The 20443-nt window shown below is 42.0% G+C and overlaps 1 protein-coding gene and 1 long non-coding RNA gene across 4 annotated transcripts in view; one reads left to right on the forward strand and one right to left on the reverse strand.

Moving 5' to 3' along the window:
* Positions 1 to 18293, forward strand: part of ACO1 (aconitase 1) — a 68001-nt gene extending 49708 nt beyond the window's left edge. For all 3 annotated transcript variants that reach the window (XM_019033956.4, XM_063696275.1, XM_063696274.1), the window contains 5 exons: positions 516 to 658; positions 2207 to 2354; positions 6730 to 6852; positions 16363 to 16548; positions 17460 to 18293. In XM_019033956.4, the coding sequence (XP_018889501.2) occupies positions 516 to 658; positions 2207 to 2354; positions 6730 to 6852; positions 16363 to 16548; positions 17460 to 17573 (714 nt within the window). In that variant the 3' untranslated portion in view covers positions 17574 to 18293. The remainder of the gene's footprint in view (positions 1 to 515; positions 659 to 2206; positions 2355 to 6729; positions 6853 to 16362; positions 16549 to 17459) is intronic.
* Positions 16082 to 20221, reverse strand: LOC129524760 (uncharacterized). The gene is made up of 3 exons (XR_010130172.1): positions 20089 to 20221; positions 18687 to 18812; positions 16082 to 16305 (listed from the first exon to the last, which is right to left on the reverse strand). It is a non-coding gene; the product is annotated as an uncharacterized lncRNA (long non-coding RNA).
* Between the last annotated feature and the right edge of the window lie 222 nt (positions 20222 to 20443).

Below are 20443 nucleotides of genomic sequence, written 5' to 3' on the forward strand. Positions count from 1 at the left end.
GTACACAGCCACCCTAGTAATCACCTGGACTTAAACCTAGTAGAGTCTGAGGGACTGTTGCAGGAGAACATCCCCAGAGCCCACCATAGTGAACCTTATACCCATAAAAACCAGGGACATTGTCCCTGAAACTGATGATCTAGAAGTTTATGCTCTCCTGGGTGGGTCACTGTGGGAAGGGATGCAGTAGAAGTGAGGATTCTAGTTGTCCTTAGCATCTGAGGAGTTCTAGGGATGTGAAGAGAGAGAATGTCATTTGCAGCTGCATTACTGTTGCTTTTGAGGGGATATTGCCAGTATTTTACCTTTTCTTCAAGATTAAGATATGAATGTTTTGAGTAAATTCACCTTACTTTTCTTGGCATCTTTGATAAAAACTAGAACACTAGAATTTTCTGTGCAGTGGTGTGGAACTGTCATCTGATTCAGGTCCATGGGCCACCATCGTAGAGACTGATCTGGTAACTTGTTTGAGAAAACCTGGGCCAATGCTGACTTTTTGTATTCTTTGCTAGACTTTGGATCTTCAGCCTCCTAAATCTATAGTGGGTGCCTATGTGCTGCTAAATTTGGGAGATTCGGTAACAACTGACCACATCTCTCCAGCTGGAAATATTGCAAGAAACAGTCCTGCTGCTCGCTACTTAACTAACAGAGGGTAAGTATGAGTGAGGCAGGAAGGACTAAAGGCAAAAATGGAGTAATGGAGTTAATGAGGCCAGCATTTCTCTTTTCACCTGGCCCTTTGGAATGAGACTCTTTGGTTTTGCACTGAGGCTTAACCCTGGGGTAAAAACCAATTGCATTTTCTGTTTGCTGCTTAACAGCTTCCATGGGAGAAACGATCAACATGTGAATCCCAACAAGGGGAAGGGGAGAGGGACCTTCATTTGAGCAAGTGTATACATTAGGCCCAACTGTCATCCCTGCCCCCGGGTTGGCTGATCTTTAAAGTACAAGGCTCTGCTCTTAACCTGGGGCAGAGGCAGAAACTGACATGCATTGCCAGGTCCTGGTTGAGAAACCTAATGTTTACAGAGCACTGCTTGGAGGATTTGCAGCTTACTCATCTGTTTATCAGTTCTTCAGTAGTGTGCTGATATTCATAGGTATGCCAGTATTATCAACTACTGTCTCATATATTAATCGAGGTCAGTGGTTCCCCAATCTGAGTTTCCACGAGAACCACGTGAGGACATAAAAATTCCTGGTTTCTATCCCCATCTGCTGAATCAGTTCTTTCAGTGATTCCCCAGAGCAAATTTGAGGAACAGAATCCAAATGCCTTTTTTCTATTGATTGTTGACCCCTTTTGAGGCATGAACACGTCAGAGGATTGAATGAAAGCAAATCTGATGCCTTCCCAGAAAAATGCACATACCCACAACATTTTGGATAGTTTCAGGGATTCCAAGACATACTCACCTGCTCCTGTAACCCATTAAACTCTCTCAGTCCTTAAATTCTATCTAACCATTGATTAAATAATATTAACACATCCACCCCCTAGTATTTTAAGGAACAGCTCAGTGAACTGGTCACTGTGTTAATTGTAAGGTACGTTTCCTGACACTGCAAAGTTTCCTTTCACTGAGGGCCCACAGACAAGATTTCCTCTGGTTTGGGGACCAGAAATAGCTGTTCTGCCTCTTTAGCACTGCCTCGATTTTTCTCTCATGAAAGTTGTAAGTTATGTTGCCAGCTGTGTGTCTTTCCTTTGCATTGAGTTCCTGATAATTCAGGGACAAATTTGAAACTATTTCTGGTTACTTTATGGAACGTATTTTGTGTTTCCCCCTGTTTGTGGCTCCATCTGATTTGCCTACCCTAATTCTTCCCTTTGCTTCCATTTTCTCACTTATTTTTAATTTAGCTCTTTATCTTATATGAAGCTTTATAGGCTACCCTACTAACAAATAAAACATTCTTTTTTAGATTTCCTTCTTATTTTTCTAACCAGATTTGAAAGACAGTTAACCCAGGAGAATACTGACTTATGCCTCTCACCACCCCTTCTCACCTCTCTCTCTTCTCCGTTGAAGCTTTGGGGACAGCTTTTCTGCCATGGAGAACGATGCTTAGGAGACTTAGAGAAATAGCCAGGTCTATGTTTTGTTTTGTTTTGTTTTTTTCTTTTCTTGGTGTAAGCTAAGGTTAATCTTTGCTTGCTTCACTAAGCCGGCTCCTTTCTTGCTTGCCTTCTTAGCCTAACTCCACGAGAATTCAACTCTTATGGCTCCCGCCGAGGTAATGACGCCGTCATGGCACGGGGAACATTTGCCAACATTCGCTTGTTAAACAGATTTTTGAACAAGCAGGCACCACAGACTATCCATCTGCCTTCTGGGGAAATCGTGAGTATTGTCTTCTGCTTCCTGCAGACACTAGCATTTGTCAGCCTTGGTGGAGGTTGGATATTTACAGTTACTCGCCTTTTGGTTTTAGTTTTTCTTCACAGCTCCATCCTACCCTAACTACAGTCCTCCTTGCCAGGTCCATATGCATAGAATCTATCACTGACAAATTCAAACCTTTTCTTCTTGCTTAGAGATTCTAAACCGTGGTTTCACTGAGTCTCTTTTCTTAGGAATTGAGCTTTGAGTGAAATTTCATTTAAAGTATTTGAAGGGGAAATACCAGGTTAAATTAAAGGATATTTATCAAGAAGTGCTATTGTATGACTTTACTGGCATGTAATTTAATTCATCTAGTCCACATGAAAAGAAGGAGTAGAGAGGTACTTGGAGGCATGTTTTGGTTCTAATGGGAGCACTGTGGTCAGTATGTTGCAGCAGGGACTGTTTGTTCCCAGCTCCACGTTATACTAGCTGTGGAGCCTTGAAGTTATTTCCATCTCTGAGCCTTGTTTTTCTCACCTGTGAAGTAAAAATACTACTTACCTTGGAAGAACGCTCTGAGGCTTAAAATGAAATGGAATGAAATATAAAACCTAGCATAGAGTCTGGTACATGTCATAGGTCCTTAGTGTCACTTCCCTTCCCAGTGAGTGCTGTGAAATTGCCTGTAAACTGTTTAACTTACTTGAGAAATAACCCTGCCGACTTATTTTAAAATAATAATCGCTAATATGTCTATGGCACTTAACTACATTCCAGGTGTTCTCCTAAGCTCTTTGCATATATTGATTTATGTAATGCTCATAACAACCCCTTGAGGTAGGTACCATGATTATCTGTGCTTTAAATTGAGAAGTGAAGCATAAAGAGGTCATATTACTCCTTGAGGTCACACAGTGGAAAAGCTGAAATTAAAACCCAGAAAGTCTGACTCTGAAGTCAGTGCCCTTTACCACCGCACATACTGCCTCACTCGTAACTGATTATATTTTTGTAACACAAACTCGTTCTTTAGAAATAATCATTGATAACCAGGACATAGCCCAGCAGACGCCTGTTCAATGGATAGCAGAGGTTACAGAATATTAAATGAAAAAAGATACCTGTTGAATGATGGAATACGTTAGAGACCAAGGGGAAAGACTTGTAGTTATAGACATTGGGGGACCCCTAATAAACATCACAGTGTACCACAACGCATTTACAAGCCCTGCATGACATAGAACTTCTAGTCAGATGTCTAGAACCTCATCTTAAATGAGACAGAATCAAGGATGAACAGACATTTGAGCCAAGACTTGAACAGGGTGATGGGGGTGCAAAAAGTAAAAGAAAAAAATTATATCCTTAGAGAAGAGTTCATTTTCTGTTGCTATGAAATAACAATCAGAAGACAAGAAAGAATGTTTTAAATTTAAAAAGAAAATTCAAAGGAGAAGGTGATTAGTTGAGAACATTTCCTAGAATATGTAACAGAAAGATAAGAGAAAAAAATGTAAGAACTGAACTCAGGAGGCCCTAACAACCTGCCTAAATAGAAGTGTTAAAAGAGAACAGAAAAAATGCAAGACAGGAAATTATTTCAAAACAAAACAAAAAACTACAAGCAAAATTTCTCTGAGAATCCAGATTGAAAAGGCCCACTGAAGGCCCATCTAAATAATTTTAAAACACTCCAAGTTATATCACTGTGAAATTAAGAGCAACAAAAGGAGAAATCTCATTTCCAGAGAAAAACAGCTCACATGAAACAACAGGAAATAAGACATGTTCCAGACTTCTTGATGCTAGAAACTTAGACTGAGGAAAATGATTTGCATCCTAAAATCTACGCCCATCAGACCATCAGTCAAGTACACTTAATGACACATTCAGATATTCAAAAGCTTAAAAAAGCCCTCAATACCTTCCTTAGGAAGCTACTTGGTGATGTGTTCCACCAAAATGAGGGAGTAAATCAAAAGGGAAGACATAGGATCCAGATGAAGGGAATCCCCAGGATGCTAGTGAAGGAAGAGTCCTCTGTAACAGGAATGCACCAAGCTCAGAGAGCAAGCAGTCAGCCCAAGTTGGAATGGGACTGAGAGCTCCAGGAATGATAGCTCCATGACAGAGATTTTAAAATGGTAAATTGCCTGATGTGTCTGAATATCTTTAAAGGTGATTTGTACTGTAGGGTTTAATTAACGGGTAAGGACATAGAAACAGGAAAAACATAGAAAAAATGAAAATTAGTAATTTTCAAAAAAATTCATTCAAAACAAATGAAAATTACTGACTCCAGTGAAACATGTCTTAAATCACCAAGAAAAGGAAATCATAGCACATTACCTGGCTCAGCTGTAAATAGTATTTACATAGTCATAATCATGCAAACACCAAATGCTGACTTACCAAAATAACTATATTGGGAGGTTGGGAAGAAGGGAGATGTGTGGAAGAGGAGAGATTGTTAAGAGAAGTAAATCCTCAAAGTAGGATATTGACAGATAATTTTAAAAAGTGGAGAAATCAAGAACTAGTAGTTTAAACATAATACCTAGAGATACACAGGCACAGTAACAGAAGAAATAGCTAAATGCTATGTTCTCTTTAGAAGAGCATAAGAGTGCAGGGAGCTGTTGCTTTCTAAGCTGTCAGTGGCTCTCAGCATGGCGTGTTTAATAGAAAAGTCAGGAGACCTGAGTTCTAGACCTGCTTAGTCCCTCTGATCTTGGGTAACATGACGTGCTTTGCCATGAGATTGTCAACTTTGCAGTACTTTTTTTTTTTTTTTTGAGACGGAGTCTCGCTCTGTCGCCCAGGCTGGAGTGCAGTGGCACGATCTCGGCTCACTGCAAGCTCCGCCTCCCGGGTTCACGCCATTCTCCTGCCTCAGCCTCCCGCGTAGCTGGGACTACAGGCGCCCGCCACCACACCCAGCTAATTTTTTCTATTTTTTAGTAGAGACGGGGTTTCACTGTGTTAGCCAGGATGGTCTCGATCTCCTGACCTCGTGATCCGCCCGCCTCGGCCTCCCAAAGTGCTGGGATTACAGGCGTGAGCCACCGCGCCCGGCCTGCAGTACTGTTTAAAGCACACACTCTCACATTGTTAATACCCAAAGCTATAGTCTCTGAAAATATCAGATAAGTTGTTTCTTTCTGGTCTTTGAAAGGATCCAGACAATTCAGTTAGAAGAAGGTTTTCACTGTTTCTATGACAGTTTCTATATTTACGAGTTCTTTCTAGCTGAAGACATACAGAATCCTATCCAGGTTTAGGTAATGCATGCGAAATTAACCACAGGTTCCATCAGTACACCAAAATACAAATTTGTGAAAGTCTGTTTGAGAGTTTTCTTTAGCTCCTGTCTCTCTTTTGAGGAATTTTATCTTCTGACTTACATAGCCTGGAAAAATAATGGTACTGCTCAACCACCAGAGATGATATCATGTCTTTGTAAAGTCTCAGTTCAGTGAGATATTCAGATTTCCTGTGAGAAACAAATGTTTGTATAAGATGTTTCTCATGTACTAAAATATTAATCTTTTTCTACCTTTTATTGGGCTTCCATTTGCATTTCTAGCATCTCTTCCCTTGACCTCCATGAAGAAAGGGGACTAGTGAAAGTCTGCACTGTATGTAATTTCAGAACATATTACCTTCTTTGTGTTTTGCTAATTTTACAACTGACATCACCGAGTTTCTGATATTGAGTCAAAATGTTTAGGTCACATTCTGTTTTTTGAGTTTTAAAATAGTTTAGTCAATGGAAAAGAAAAAATCTGATCTAGTTTCCTTTTCTCCCCTGATGCCTTAGGATTCTAATGTTTTTATAAAACCAACAACAATTAGGCATTTCTGTCAAAAGAATATAAAATGGTTTTTAAGAATACAAAATTTAAGGCCGGATGCAGTGGCTTACGCCTGTAATCCCAGCACTTTGGGAGGCTGAGGTGGGAGGATCACTTGAGGTCAGGAGTTCAAATACCAGTTTGGCCAACATAGTGAAACCCCATCTCTACTAAAAATACAAAAATTAGCTGGGTATGGTGGTGTGCGCCTGTAATCCCAGCTACTTGGGAGACTGGAGCAGGAGAATCACTTGAACCCGGGAATTGGAGGTTGCAGTGAGCTGAGATCGTGCCACTGCACTCCAGCCTAGACAATAGAGTGAAACTCTATCTCAAAAAAAAAAAAAAAAAAAGAATACAAAATTTAATTTGGTAGAAGTAAAAAGATCAAGATAATTGGGAATTTGTAGACAAGATGATTGGACGGATTTGGCCATCTGCAAACCCATCCAGCCCCGCCCTCACCAGGGCTCAGGGGACCTGTGTCCATTCTTTGCCTCTCCTGCATCTGTAAACCTTCCTTTTCTCTTCCTCAGCTTGATGTGTTTGATGCTGCTGAGCGGTACCAGCAGGCAGGCCTTCCCCTGATCGTTCTGGCTGGCAAAGAGTACGGTGCAGGCAGCTCCCGAGACTGGGCAGCTAAGGGCCCTTTCCTGCTGGTGAGTATGAAGTAGACATCCTAGGAGGCAGCTCCCCTCTGAACTGGGAGGGTCCCCAGGCACAAATCCTGTTGCTTTACTTTCCAAGAAGATGTCAAGGAAGAGCAAGTTCAAAAAAGCAGGTAGTGTTTATTCCTGGCCTGCTTCTTGGTGCCTCTGGATTTATTTTATTTGGTGAAGGGCAATGCAGAGTTGAACTGGATCTATCATTCATTAATGGACCTTGGGGGCATGTCTATAGAACAGTTTTGGGGTAGGGTCTATGAAGTCTCTGAAAACATATCCAGAAGTATACATGTATGTCTTTCATGGGGAGAGGTGTCATGGCTTTTATAACATTCTCAGAGGCTGAGGACCCCAAATGTATTCAAGTCCCTTGTTCCAGGTGAATGTCAGGAATAAGCCAGGGCCATTGTATTATCTGTCAGTTTCACAGAAGAGAAAAGGAGCCTGGACTTTTTCAGGAGTTACTTTGGCAAGAATGGGTTCTAAGTCTCCTGGAAAATTGGGAGAATCACTTCTTATAATTGCTCTTCACTGCCTATGAATATCTGCTTATGGGCTCTCGATGAGAGAGTGAAACTCACTCTGCACATACCCAGGCAGCTCTTTAGAACCTTCCGCCATCTCGGGGCTCTACCTCTTGAGGTGTCCCCATAGAAGGGGCCATGCAGGGAGCAGAGAGCTTTTACCTCTTGAGCATTTGCTTGCCCTAAAAGCAGAGAAGAATCATGCCACCCAGTCTGAATCTTCAGGGTGGGGTACACATGGCTTACCTGATGTCAATTTAAATCATTTGTGGCTCACAAATTAATGCACTTGGGAAATACTAAGTTCATATCCACAAGTACAGCAAAAAAATGTGGCTGTCTGGCAGGCAGTTCTCCAGACATTTAGGCTTCTGATAATGTCTTGAACATCACACCTATTATTTTAATTGGTTATTTTGCTCTGAGGAAAATAGAAATGTTCTCTGATTAGTTGGTAGTAGGTCAAAGGCCTGTTTTTTTCTGGAAACTATTGAAAAGAACCAGATAATTGCAGAAGAAAAGGATTTTAGGAAGGGGGTTGGGAGCTGTAGCCAAAACGCAACCCAGGCAGTCAGCACTCAGGTAGGGAACTCTAAGATCTGATAGAGGATAAGAAGAGAACTGGCCCCCAGGGGTTCTCTGGAGTCCAGACTTTTCTATAGAACTGCTTGAGTTCTGGCCGCCCAGGAAGCCATACAGTCTTCTGTTCTGTAGCTGTCCAGGCTGGGCCACTTAGCCGTGCTGGACTGTACTTACCAGAGAGCAGTGGACAGCTATGATTTACAGCTTCTGAAGCAAAGCAGCATGGCCTTTACACAGAGCTAGTGACATGAATAGGGTGTGTTTAGAAAGCTTTCTACCTCCCTAGAATACATCCGTCTATCCCTAAAACCGTAGAAAAGATCTACCGCCCCAAAGAATCCGCCCTCTCTCTGTAGCAGTGCATTTCAAGTTTGGAAACACTTACGGGATTTTTTTTTTTTTAATACCCGTGTTTGGATCTCATCTCCAGAGATTCTGGTTTAATTGTTAAGGAGAAAGGCCTGGACATTGGGATTTTAAAAGCCTCCCCTGCTGATTCTGGTATGCAGCAGTGGTTGAGAACCATTGCGCTATAGTTCACGGTTCTCAAAATTATAAGAATCACTAGCCCCCTCCCACCCCACGCTCCCTGCAAGACATTCTGATGCAGCAGATCTGGGGTAGTACGCAAGTATCTATGTTTTCAACAAGCTCCTAAAGTGACCTTGGTGTTGGGCATCTTAAAAGTGTGCCCTAGATACCAAGAGACCTCTTAGGGTATTTTAATATTATATGACAGTTATTAATTATTAATAATAAACTAATGGGGAGTTCTAGTTAATGGAGTACCATCCTTTATTGCTGTATATTGCCAATTATAGATTCCCAATAAAACATACTTTAAGCTTAATATCAAGACTATATTAAACACAATTTCGTCTTTGAAGCAGGAAGTGTGAAAGCAGTACACAAGAGGTAATCATTTACTTTATCTGTGGTATGTTCTGAAAGTTGCTTTTTTGATTGAACTTTCTGTGCCTGCTGATACACCTAAAATAGTAGAAAAAAATCAAGGGAAAAATTTTATGTTGTTTTGTGATGTGGATTCCAGATACAATGTAACTTTGCTAAAACATGTTATATCACTTGTCAGACTTCATGGGTCCAATTACCAGATACCAGCACTGACTCCCTGGGTAAAGGGGGACAATAAGGGCATCTACATCCCCGGGTTAGTGGAGGGTGGAATGAGAGGAATTATTTAAGTGCTTACATAGTGCCTCTACATTATGAGCAATCAGTGAAGACTAGCTATTGTGTTATTTATCACTAGAGGATAACATTTTATGTAAAATATTAATATGTACTTACAAATAATTTAGGTGTGAGAACAATTCTAACTTACAAAGTCTTTTGTTTGTTTTTGTTTTTTTAACAATCACCGGTTCAAGCAGCTTATAATCTGGGGTAGGGCACAGACCAGTAAATAGACAATTACAAAGCAATATAATAGAAGAAAACACGGTGTTATGAGGCAAAAATAAGGACCACTAACTGAAGATTCATTACACCATTTTCTGTCATCCTAGATGTATTCAAGATGTAATTCCCTTAGAGTACACAGTTAATGTAAAAAAACGCTTCATTGTGACCTTCAGTCTAGAAGATGTATGGCAAAATTAGGCTGAAGCATCTTTTTCTCCTGTGACATTAGACATCTGATTTCACTGAAATATAGTACACAATTACTGGAAATGAGGGCCTATAAAAGTCCACAAAACCAAGTGACTTTTCAAGATATAACAAAGGTAAAAGGTTACTGTCATCACTGTCTATGAATCATCTCATTATCGATATTCTAGACTTTGAAGTAAAATAATAAAAAGTTTACTTAAAGCAACAGCATCAGATAATTAAACAATTCTTTGGTATTTAATACTAATATTTCAGAAATAGAACTCCAGAGTATTTCCAGATGTGCATATGCTGATCGATTTTTAGGTTTATCATCCTTCGCTTTATAACGGAAGTCATTTCTTATACATTGATAGAATGTAGTATGATTGTAGTGATATTTTTCACTCTGACATTAACTAAAAACATGGTGTAAATGGAGAATTATAGAGGTAGCAAGGCAAAGGTTACAAAATATATGCAAACATTTTTGTTTATTTGTATGCTGTATTTCATTGTTGTTTTTTTATTATTATACTTTAAGTTCTGGGGTACATGTGCAGAATGTGCAGGTTTGTTACATAGGTATACATGTGCCATGGTGGTATGCTGCACCCATCAACCCGTCATCTACATTAGGTATTCCTCCTAATGCTATCCCTCCCCTAGCTCCCCACCTGCCAACAGGCCCCAGTGTGTGATGTTCCCCACCCTGTGTTCAGGGGTTCTCACTGTTCAACTCCCACTTATGGGTGAGAACATGCAGTGTTTGGTTTTCTGTTCTTGTGTTAGTTTGCTGAGAATGATGGTTTCCAGCTTCATCCATGTCCCTGCAAAGGACATGAACTCATCCTTTTTTATGGCTGCATAATATTCCATGGTGTATATGTGCCACGTTTTCTTAATCCACTCTATCAATCATTGATGGGCATTTGGGTTGGTTCCAGGTCTTTGCTGTTGTGAACAGTGCCACAATAAACATACGTGTGCATGTGTCTTTATAGTACAATGATTTATAATCCTTTGGGTATATACCCAGGAATGGGATTGCTGGGTCAAATGGTATTTCTGGTTCTACATCCTTAAGGAATCGCCACACCATCTTCCACAATGGTTGAACTAATTTACACTCCCACCAACAGTGTAAAAGCATTCCTATTTCTCTCCCCATCCTCTCCAGCATCTGTTGTTTCCTGACTTTTTAATGATCGCCATTCTAACTGGTGTGAGATGATATCTCATTGTGGTTTTGATTTGCATTTCTCTAATGACCAGTGAGGATGAGCATTTTTTTTCATATGTTTGTTGGCTGCATAAATGTCTTTTGAGACGTGTCTGTTCATATCCTTCACCCACTTTTTGATGTGGTTGTTTGCTTTTTACTTGTAAATTTAAGTTCTTTGTAGATTCTGGATATTAGCCCTTTGTCAGATGGATAGATGGCAAAAATTTTCTCCCATTCTGTAGGTTGCCTGTTTACTCTGATGATAGTTTCTTTAGCTGTGCAGAAGGTCTTTAGTTTTAATTAGATCCCATTTGTCAGTTTTGGCTTTTGTTGCCATTGGTTTTGGTGTGTTAGTCATGAAGTCTTTGCCCATGCCTATGTCCTGAATGGTATTGCCTAGGTTTTCTTCTAGGGTTTTTATGGTTTCATGTCTTACGTTTAAGTCTTTAATCCATCTTGAGTTAATTTTTGTATAACGTGTAAGGAAGGGATCCAGTTTTAGCTTTCTGCATATGGCTAGCCAGTTTTCCCAACACCATTCATTAAATAGGGAATCCTTTCCCCATTGCTTGTTTTTGTCAGATTTGTCAAAGATCAGATGGTTGTAGATGTGTGGTGTTATTTCTGAGGCCTCTGTTCTGTTCCACTGGTCTATATAATTGTTTTGGTACCAGTACCATGCTGTTTTTGTTACTGTAGCCTTGTAGTATAGTTTGAAGTCAGGTAGCATGATGCCTTCAGCTTTGTTCATTTTGCTTAGGATTATCTTGGCTCCTTGGGCTCTTTTTTGGTTCCATATGAAATTTAAAGTAGTTTTTTCCAGTTCTCTGAAGAAAGTCAATGGTAGCTTGATGGGGATACCATTGAATCTATAAATTATTTTGGGCAGTATGGCCATTTTCACAATATTGATTCTTCCTATCCATGAGCATGGAATGTTTTTCCATTTGTTTGTGTCCTCTCTTCCTTGAGCAGTGGTTTGTAGTTCTTGAAGAGGTCCTTCACATCCCTTATGAGTTGTACTCCTAAGTTTTATCTTTGTAGCAGTCGTGAATGGGAGTTCACTCATGATTTGGCTATTTATTATCAGTGTATAGGAATGCTTGTGATTTTTGCACATTGGTTTTGTATCCTGAGACTTTGCTGAAGTTGCTTATCAGCTTAAGGAGATTTTGGACTGAGGCAATGGGGTTTTCTAAATATACAATCATGTCATCTGCAAAGAGAGACATTCCTATTTGAATACCCTGTATTTCTTTATCTGGCCTAATTGCCCTGGCCAGAACTTCCAGTACTATGTTGAATAGGAGTGGTGAGAGAGGGCATCCTTCTCTTGTGCCAGTTTTCAAATGGCATGCTTCCAGTTTTTGCCCATTCAGTATGATATTGACTGTGGGTTTGTCATAATAGCTCTTACTATTTTGTGAGATGTTCCATCAATACCTGGTTTATTGAGAGTTTTTAACATGAAGGGCTGTTGAATTTTGTCAAAGTCCTTTTCTGCATCAATTGAGATAATCATGTGGTTTTTGTCTTTGGTTCTGTTTATGTGATGGATTACATTTATTGAATTGCATATGTTGAACCAGCCTTGCATCCCAGGGATGAAGCCCACTTGATCATGGTAGATAAGCTTTTTGATATGCTGCTGGATGCGGTTTTCCAGTATTTTATTGAGAATTTTTGCATCGATGTTCATCAGGGATATTGGCCTCAAATTTTCTTTTTTGGTTGTGTCTCTGCCAGGTTTTGGTATCAGGATGATGCTGGCCTCATAAAATGAGTTCGGGAGGATTCCCTCTTTTTCTATTGATTTGAATAGTTTCAGAAGGAATGGTACCAGCTCCTCTTTGTACCTCTGGTAGAATTCGGCTGTGAATCCATCTGGTCCTGGGCTTTTTTTGGTTGGTAGGCTATTAATTACTGCCTCAATTTCAGAACTTGTTATTGGTCTATTCAGGGATTTGACTTCTTCCTGGTTTAGTCTTGGGAGGGTGTATGTGTCCAGGAATTTATCCATTTCTTCTAGATTTTCTAGTTTATTTGCGTAGAGGTGTTTATAGTATTATCTGATGGTACTTTGTATTTCCGGGGGATCACTGGTGATATTCCCTTTATCATTTTGTATTGCGTCTATTTGATTCTTCTCTCTTTCCTTCTTTATTAGTCTGGCTAGCAGTCTGTTTTGTTGATTTTTTCAAAAAACCAGCTCCTGGATTCATTGATTTTTTGAACAGTTTCTGGTGTCTCTATCTCCTTCAGTTCTGCTTTGATCTTAGTTATTTCTTGCCTTCTGCCAGCTTTTGAGTTTGTTTGCTCTTGCTTCTCTAGCTTCTCTAGTTCTTTTAACTGTGATGTTAGGATGTCGATTTTAGAACTTTCCTGCTTTCTCTTGTGGGCATTTAGTGCTATAAATTTCCCTCTACACACTGGTTTAAGTGTGTCCCAGAGATTCTGGTACATTGTGTCTTTGTTCTCATTGGTTTCAAAGAACATCTTTATTTCTGCCTTCATTTCGTTTTTTACCAGTCATTCAGGAGCAGGTTGTTCAGTTTCCATGTAGTTGTGTGGTTTTGAGTGAGTTTCTTAATCCTGAGTTCTAATTTGATTGCACTGTGGTCTGAGAGACAGGTTGTTATGATTTCCATTCTTTTGTGTGTGCTGAGGAGTGTTTGCTTCCAATTATGTGGTCAGTGTTAGAAAAAGTGCAGTGTGGTGCTGAGAAGAATGTATATTCTATTGATTTGAGGTAGAGAGTTCTGTAGATGTCTATTAGGTCAGCTTTGTGCAGAGCTGAGTTCAAGTCCTGGATATCCTTGTTAACTTTCTGTCTTGTTGATCTAATAGTAACAGTGGGGTGTTAAAGTCTCCCACTATTATTGTGTGGGAGTCTAAGTCTCTTTGTAGGTCTCTAAGAACTTGCTTTATGTATTGGGTGCATATATATTTAGGATAGTTAGCTCTTCTTGTTGCATTGATCCCTTTACCATTATGTAATGGCCTTGTCTCTTTTGATCTTTGTTGGTTTAAAGTCTTTTATCAGAGACTAGGATTGCAACCCCTGCTTTTTTTTGCTTTCCATTTAGTTGGTAAATCTTCCTCCATCCCTTTATTTTGAGCCTGTGTGTGTTTTTGCACCTGAGATGGGTCTTCTGAATACAGCACACTGATGGGTCTGGACTCTATCCAATTTGCCAGTCTGTGTCTTTTAATTGGGGCATTTAGCCCATTTACATTTAAGGTTAATACTGTTATGTGTGAATTGGATCCTGTCATTATGCTGTTAGCTGGTTATTTTGCCCGTTAGTTGATGCAGTTTCTTCATAGCATCGATGGTCTTTACAATTTGGTATGTTTCTGCAGTGACTGGTATCGGTTTTTCCTTTCCATGTTCATTGCTTTCCTCAGGAGCTCTTGTAAGGCAGGCCTGGTGGTGACAGAATCTCTCAGCATTTGCTTGTCTGTAAAGGATTTTATGTCTCCTTAACATATGAAGCTTAGTTCGGCTGGATATGAAATTTTGGGTTGAAAATTCTTTAATAATGTTGAATATTGGCCTCCATTCTCCTCTGGCTTGTAGGGTGTCTGTAGAGAGATCCATTGTTAGTCTGATGGTCTTCCCTTTGTGGGTAACCCGACCTTTCTCTCTGGCTGCCCTTAACATTTTTTTCTTTTGTTTCAGCCTTGGTGAATCTGACAATTATGGGTCTTGTTGAGTATCTTTGTGGTGTTCCATGTATTTCCTGAATTTGAATGTTGGCCTGCCTTGCTAGGTTGGGGAAGTTCTCCTGGATAATATCCTGAAGATGTTTTCCAACTTGGTTTCATTCTCCCTGTCACTTTCAGGTACACCATTCAAACGTAATTTGGTCTTTTCACATAGGCCCATGTTTCTTGGAGGCTTTGTTTCTTTTCACTCTTTTTTCTCTAATCTTTTCTTATTGCTTTATTTCATTGAGTTGATCTTCAATCTCTGATATCTTTTCTTCCACTTGATCGATTCAGCTATTGATACTTGTATATACTCACGAAGTTCTCGTGCTGTGTTTTTCAGCTCTATCAGGTCATTTATGTTCTTCTCTAAACTGGTTATTCTAGTTAGCAATTCGCCTAACCTTTTTTCAAGGTTCTTGGCTTCCTTGCATTGGGTTAAAACATGCTCCTTTAGCTTGCAGGAGTTTATTACCACCCACCTTCTGAAGCCTGCTTCTGTCAATTTGTCAATCTCATTCACCGTCTAGTTTTGTTCCCTTGATGGTGAGGAGTTGTGATCCTTTGGAGATCCTTTGGAGGAGAAGAGCCATTCTGGTTTTCGGAATATTCCGCCTTTTTGTGCTGGTTTCTCCCCATCTTTCTTTGTGGATTTATTTACCTTTGGTCTTTGACATTGGTGACCTTCGGATGGGGTCTCTGAGTGGATGTCCTTTTGGTTGATGTTGATACTATTACTTTCTGTTTGTTAGTTTTCCTTCTAACAAACAGACTCCTCTGCTGCAGGTCTGCTGGAGTTTGCTAGAGGTCCACTCCAGACCCTGTTTGCCTGGGTATCACCAGCGGAAGCTGCAGAACAGCAACGATTGCTGCCTGTTCCTTCCTCTGGAGGCTTTGTCCCAGAGGCGGACCCACCAGCTGCCAGCCAGAGCTCTCCTGTGTGAGATGTCTTCCAGTCAGGATACACGGGGGTCGGGGACCCACTTGAGGAGGCAATCTGGCTTTATCAGAGCTCAAATGCTGTGCTGGGAGAACCACTACTCTATTCAGAGCTGTCAAGCAGGGACATTTAAGTGTGCTGAAGCTGCACCTACAGCCACCCCTTCCCCTAGGTGCTCTGTCCCAGGGAGATGGGGGTGTTATCTATAAGTACCTGACTGGGGCTGCTGCCTTTTTTTTCAGAGATGCCCTGCCCAGAGAGGAGGAATCTAGAGAGGCAGTAGGCCTTGCTGAGCTGTGGTGGGCTCCACCCAGTTCAAGACTTTGTTTACACTGTGCGGGTAAAACCACCTACTCAAGACTCAGCAATGGCCGATGCCCCTCTGCCCACCAAGCTCGAGCATCCCAGGTCAACCTCAGACTGCTGTGCTAGCAGCAAGAATTTCAAGCCAGTGGATCTTAGCTTTCCGGGCTCCTTGTGGGTGGGACCCACCAAGCCAGGCACTGGAGGGAATATCCTGGTCTGCTGGTTGTGAAGGCCATGGGAAGAGCGCAGTATCTGGGCCAGAGTGCACTGTTCCTCCTGGTACAGTCTCTCATGGCTTCCCTTGGCTAGGAGAGGAAGTTTCCTGACCCTTTGTGCTTCCCAGGTGAGGCGACGCCCCACCCCACTTGAGTGCATCCTCCATGGGCTGCACCCACTGTCCAACCAGTCCCAATGAGATGAACCGGGTACCTCAGTTGGAAATGCAGAAATCACCCGCCTTCTGTGTCAGTCTCACTGGGAGCTGCAGACTGGAGCTGTTCCTATTCGGCCATCATGCCAGCTCTCTCACAAAGTCTTTTGTAAACCTGTGTATCCAAAGAAAAGATTGGAACTATGTCTAAACTACTGTCTTTATTCATCAGGGAATCAAAGCTGTCCTGGCCGAGAGCTATGAGCGCATTCACCGCAGTAACCTGGTTGGGATGGGGGTGATCCCACTTGAATATCTCCCTGGTGAGAATGCAGATGCCCTGGGGCTCACAGGGCAAGAACGATACACTATCATTATTCCAGAAAACCTCAAACCACAAATGAAAGTCCAGGTCAAGGTAAGCTGGAGCCTCTCTATGCCAGGCCCTGTCAAAAGGGGCCCCCTTGTTTGTAACCAGTCTTGTTAGAAGGAAATTAGTGAGGTTTAGAAGGCAAAAAATATCACTCAGGAGGACTGCATTAGACTTAGGAGGCCTACTAGCATCTTTTCTACCTGCCTTCACAGCATAGGATGATGCCTATGGATTTATTAATTTCTCTGTTTATTCACGGAGTTATCCTCAGTTCCATTCTTACCTCCCACCCCCTACTGTACCCTGTTCCCAGTCTCTCGTGATGAGAGCTCAGGGATGTGACATTTCACGTTACCTAACACATTTCACTATAAAAACGTGAGCAACAGATACACTCACCCCTCCCTAAGCCTGCCCATAGGCACCAGGCTTTGATTAGCCCAAAAGTGAAAATGATAGATCCCTAGGCAAGGTAAAGATAAAGTGCCCAGCACCAGGTCCCAGGGGGCATTCGGTGTCCCAGGCAGAGGCAGTGCAAAAGTCTGTGTCTCAGATGGGCCAGCTGCCTAAGGGACAACCTTAATGAAATCTCTGCTGATTGGATACTTCTGTCCACAGGGAGCCCTCAGAGGTTTAGAAAATACCACCCCGATGTCATTAATAGCTACTGCCCTGAGAAGCTATTTCTAGTTCTTAGATGGCTCTCACCCCCATCATTTACAGTCTGCAGTGAGTCTCAAACTGTAATGGGCAAAGCAGCCTCCCAGGGATCTTGCTGAAATGCATCTTCTGATTTAGTGGGTCTGGGCTGGGGCCAGCAGCCTTGCATGTTCCTATGTGCTGCTGGTGTTGCTGAAGTGTGGACCACACCTGAGGGGCAGGCTGGGCAGAATTTCCTCCGAGCAGAGCTGTCTCGCCACCTCCCTCAATGATGCTTCTGTTTCTTTGTGCCACAGCTGGATACTGGAAAGACCTTCCAGGCTGTCATGAGGTTTGACACTGATGTGGAGCTCACTTATTTCCTCAATGGCGGCATCCTCAACTACATGATCCGCAAGATGGCCAAGTAGGAGACCTGCACTTGGTGCTGTGCCCAGGGAGGAAGCCACACCACCAGCCAGCCCAGACCCTGGTGGAGAGGCCTCCCCGGCTGCCTCTGGGAGGGGTGCTGCCTTGTAGATGGAGCAAGTGAGCACCGAGGGTTTGGTGCCAATCCTGCAGGCACAAAAACCAGAAGTTTCTACATTCTCTATTTTTGTTAATCTTCTCTTTTTCCAGAATTTGGAAGCTAGAATGATGGGAATGTCAGTAGTGCCAGAAAGAGAGAACCAAGCTTGTCTTTAAAGTTACTGACCACAGGACGTTGATTTTTCACTGTTTCCTGTTAATCTTCAGCTGACCACAAGCAAACCTCAGGAGGTGTCTCCTGCCCTCTTATTGTTCCTCTTACCCTCTGCTCAATGAAACCTTTCTCTTGAGGGTCATTTTCCTTTCTATATTAATTATACCAGTGTTAAGTGACATAGATAAGAACTTTGCACACTTCAAATCAGAGCAGTGATTCTCTCTTCTCTCCCCTTTTCCTTCAGAGTGAATCATCCAGACTCCTCATGGATAGGTCGGGTGTTAAAGTTGTTTTGATTATGTACCTTTTGATAGATCCACATAAAAAGAAATGTGAAGTTTTCTTTTACTATCTTTTCATTTATCAAGCAGAGACCTTTGTTGGGAGGTGGTTTGGGAGAACACATTTCTAATTTGAATGAAATGAAATCTATTTTCAATGAAAATTTGTTGACTTTGAGTTTTGCTGTGTTTGTGGCTAGAGTTTTGGGATATTTAGTACAGAGTGAATCTCAGACCATATCATTAGGAAGCCTGAATAACCTTCATATTCTCCCATTTTTACAACTCTATCAGAACTGTACAGGTATAATGGAAATGTTTAGGAACCATTATGCTCGCTCTTCCCTGTTTGGGAGCAGACAAGAAGGAAGAGTAGCCTGGTAGCAGTGGCAATGATATAAGTACATAAGGAAAAGCAGATAAACTTCAGGACACTAAAAATCAATTATCTGCTCATTTTTACCCCTGTAGTCGTTTCTGGGCATGCCTTAGTTTGCTTGGGTTGCTATAATGTAATGCCATAGACTGGCTGAAAGAACAGAAATGTATTTTCTCACAGTTATGGAGGCTGGAATTCTGATATCAAAGTTCTAGCCACTTCATTTTCTGGTGAGGACACTCTTCCTGGTTTACAGATGGCCACCTTCTTGCTTGTTCTCACATGGCATTTCTTTGGTATGTGCCTGGTGGGGGAGAGAGAAAATAGGCTCTCATGTCTCTTCTTACAGCAACACTAATTGTATTGGATCAGGGTCCCACTCTTATGGAGACCCAGGAAAGCTGGTGGTATAATTTGGTTCAAGTCCAAATGCCTAAGAACCTGGGGAGGGGCATGGGGAATGCTGGTGTAAGTAAGTCCCAGAGTCTGAATGCCCAGGAACAAGCAGGAGCTGTGATGTCCAAGGACAGGAGGGCAGGATCTTTGTAATGAATTTTTAATGTCAACCTTAGCACTCAGGGGATATGGCCTGGTCATCAGAACATCTGGAATCTAATCCTCTTTCTACTTCTCACCAGATGAGGGATCAAGACAGGTTATTTAGCATCCCTGCACTTGCGGTCCTGAGGATCTTATTTATTTATATTCATTTAATTAAAAAAAAAAATTACAGCCAGGCGCAGTGGCTCACGCCTAAAATTCCAGCACTTTGGGAGGCCGAGGTGGGTAGATCACCTGAGGTCAGGAGTTCTAGACCAGCCTGGCCAACATGGTGAAACCCCGTCTCTACTAAAAATACAAAAAATTAGCCAGGTGTGGTATTGTGTGCCTGTAATCCCAGCTACATGGGAGGCTGAGGCAGGAGAATTGCTTGAACCCGGGATGCAGAGGCTGCAGTGAGCCGAGATCATACCATTGCACGCCCGCCTGGGCTACAAGAGCAAAACTCCGTCTCAAAAAAAAAAAAAAAATTACAAACAGAACTCCATTGTACAAAAAAGCCTGTGATCCTCAAGTTAAGATCAGTCCTAGAATAAAAACACTAAGAATGGCTGAGAAAACAGACCTCCACCCTCTCAGCTCTCCACTACTGAGTAGCTGGGGAGCTGTCTCGCTCCCCGCATTCAGTGGCTCCTGTGGTCTGAATTTTTGTATCCTCCCCAAAATTCAGGTGGTGAAACCTTAACCCCCCAGGTAATGGTAATAGAAGCTGGGGCCTTTGGAAGGTGATTAGGTCATGGGGGTAGTGCCTTTTAAAAGAGGCTCAAGATAGAGACCCCCTCATTTCTTCTGCCATGGGAGAACACAGCAAGAAGGCACCATCCGTGAACCAGAAAGTGGGTTCTCACCAGATACTGACTCTGCCAGTGCCTTGAACCTAGACTTTCCAGCCAGAACTGTGAGAAATTTCTATTGTTTATAAGCCACCCAGTTGATATTTAGTTACAGCAGCCCAACCAAGACTGTGGTTATGAGGAAACACATTATTGTGGCTAGACTAATGGAATTGGGTCCCTTACCTCCAAGTACACCCTCTGTCCCTTTCGGTAAAAATATCTTCGCCAGGCACAGTGTCTCATGCCTATGATCCCAACACTTTGGGAGGCCGAGGCTGGAGGGTTGCTTGAGCCCAGAAGTTTGAGACCAGCCTGGGCAACACTACAAAAAAATAAATAAATAAAATAAATCAGCCAGGTGTGCACCTATGGTCCCAGCTGTTCAGGAGGCTGAGGTGGGAGGATCACTTGAGCCTGGGAGGTCGAGGCTATGATTGCTCCACTGCACTCCAGCCTGGGCAATAGAGTGAGACCCTATCAATCACCTGCCCCCCCCCCCCCCAAAAAAAAGTATCTTGGCCAGTGTCTCAACCTTGCC

Source organism: Gorilla gorilla, chromosome 13 (assembly GCF_029281585.2).
Source record: "Gorilla gorilla gorilla isolate KB3781 chromosome 13, NHGRI_mGorGor1-v2.1_pri, whole genome shotgun sequence".
Taxonomy (NCBI): Eukaryota; Metazoa; Chordata; class Mammalia; order Primates; family Hominidae; genus Gorilla; species Gorilla gorilla.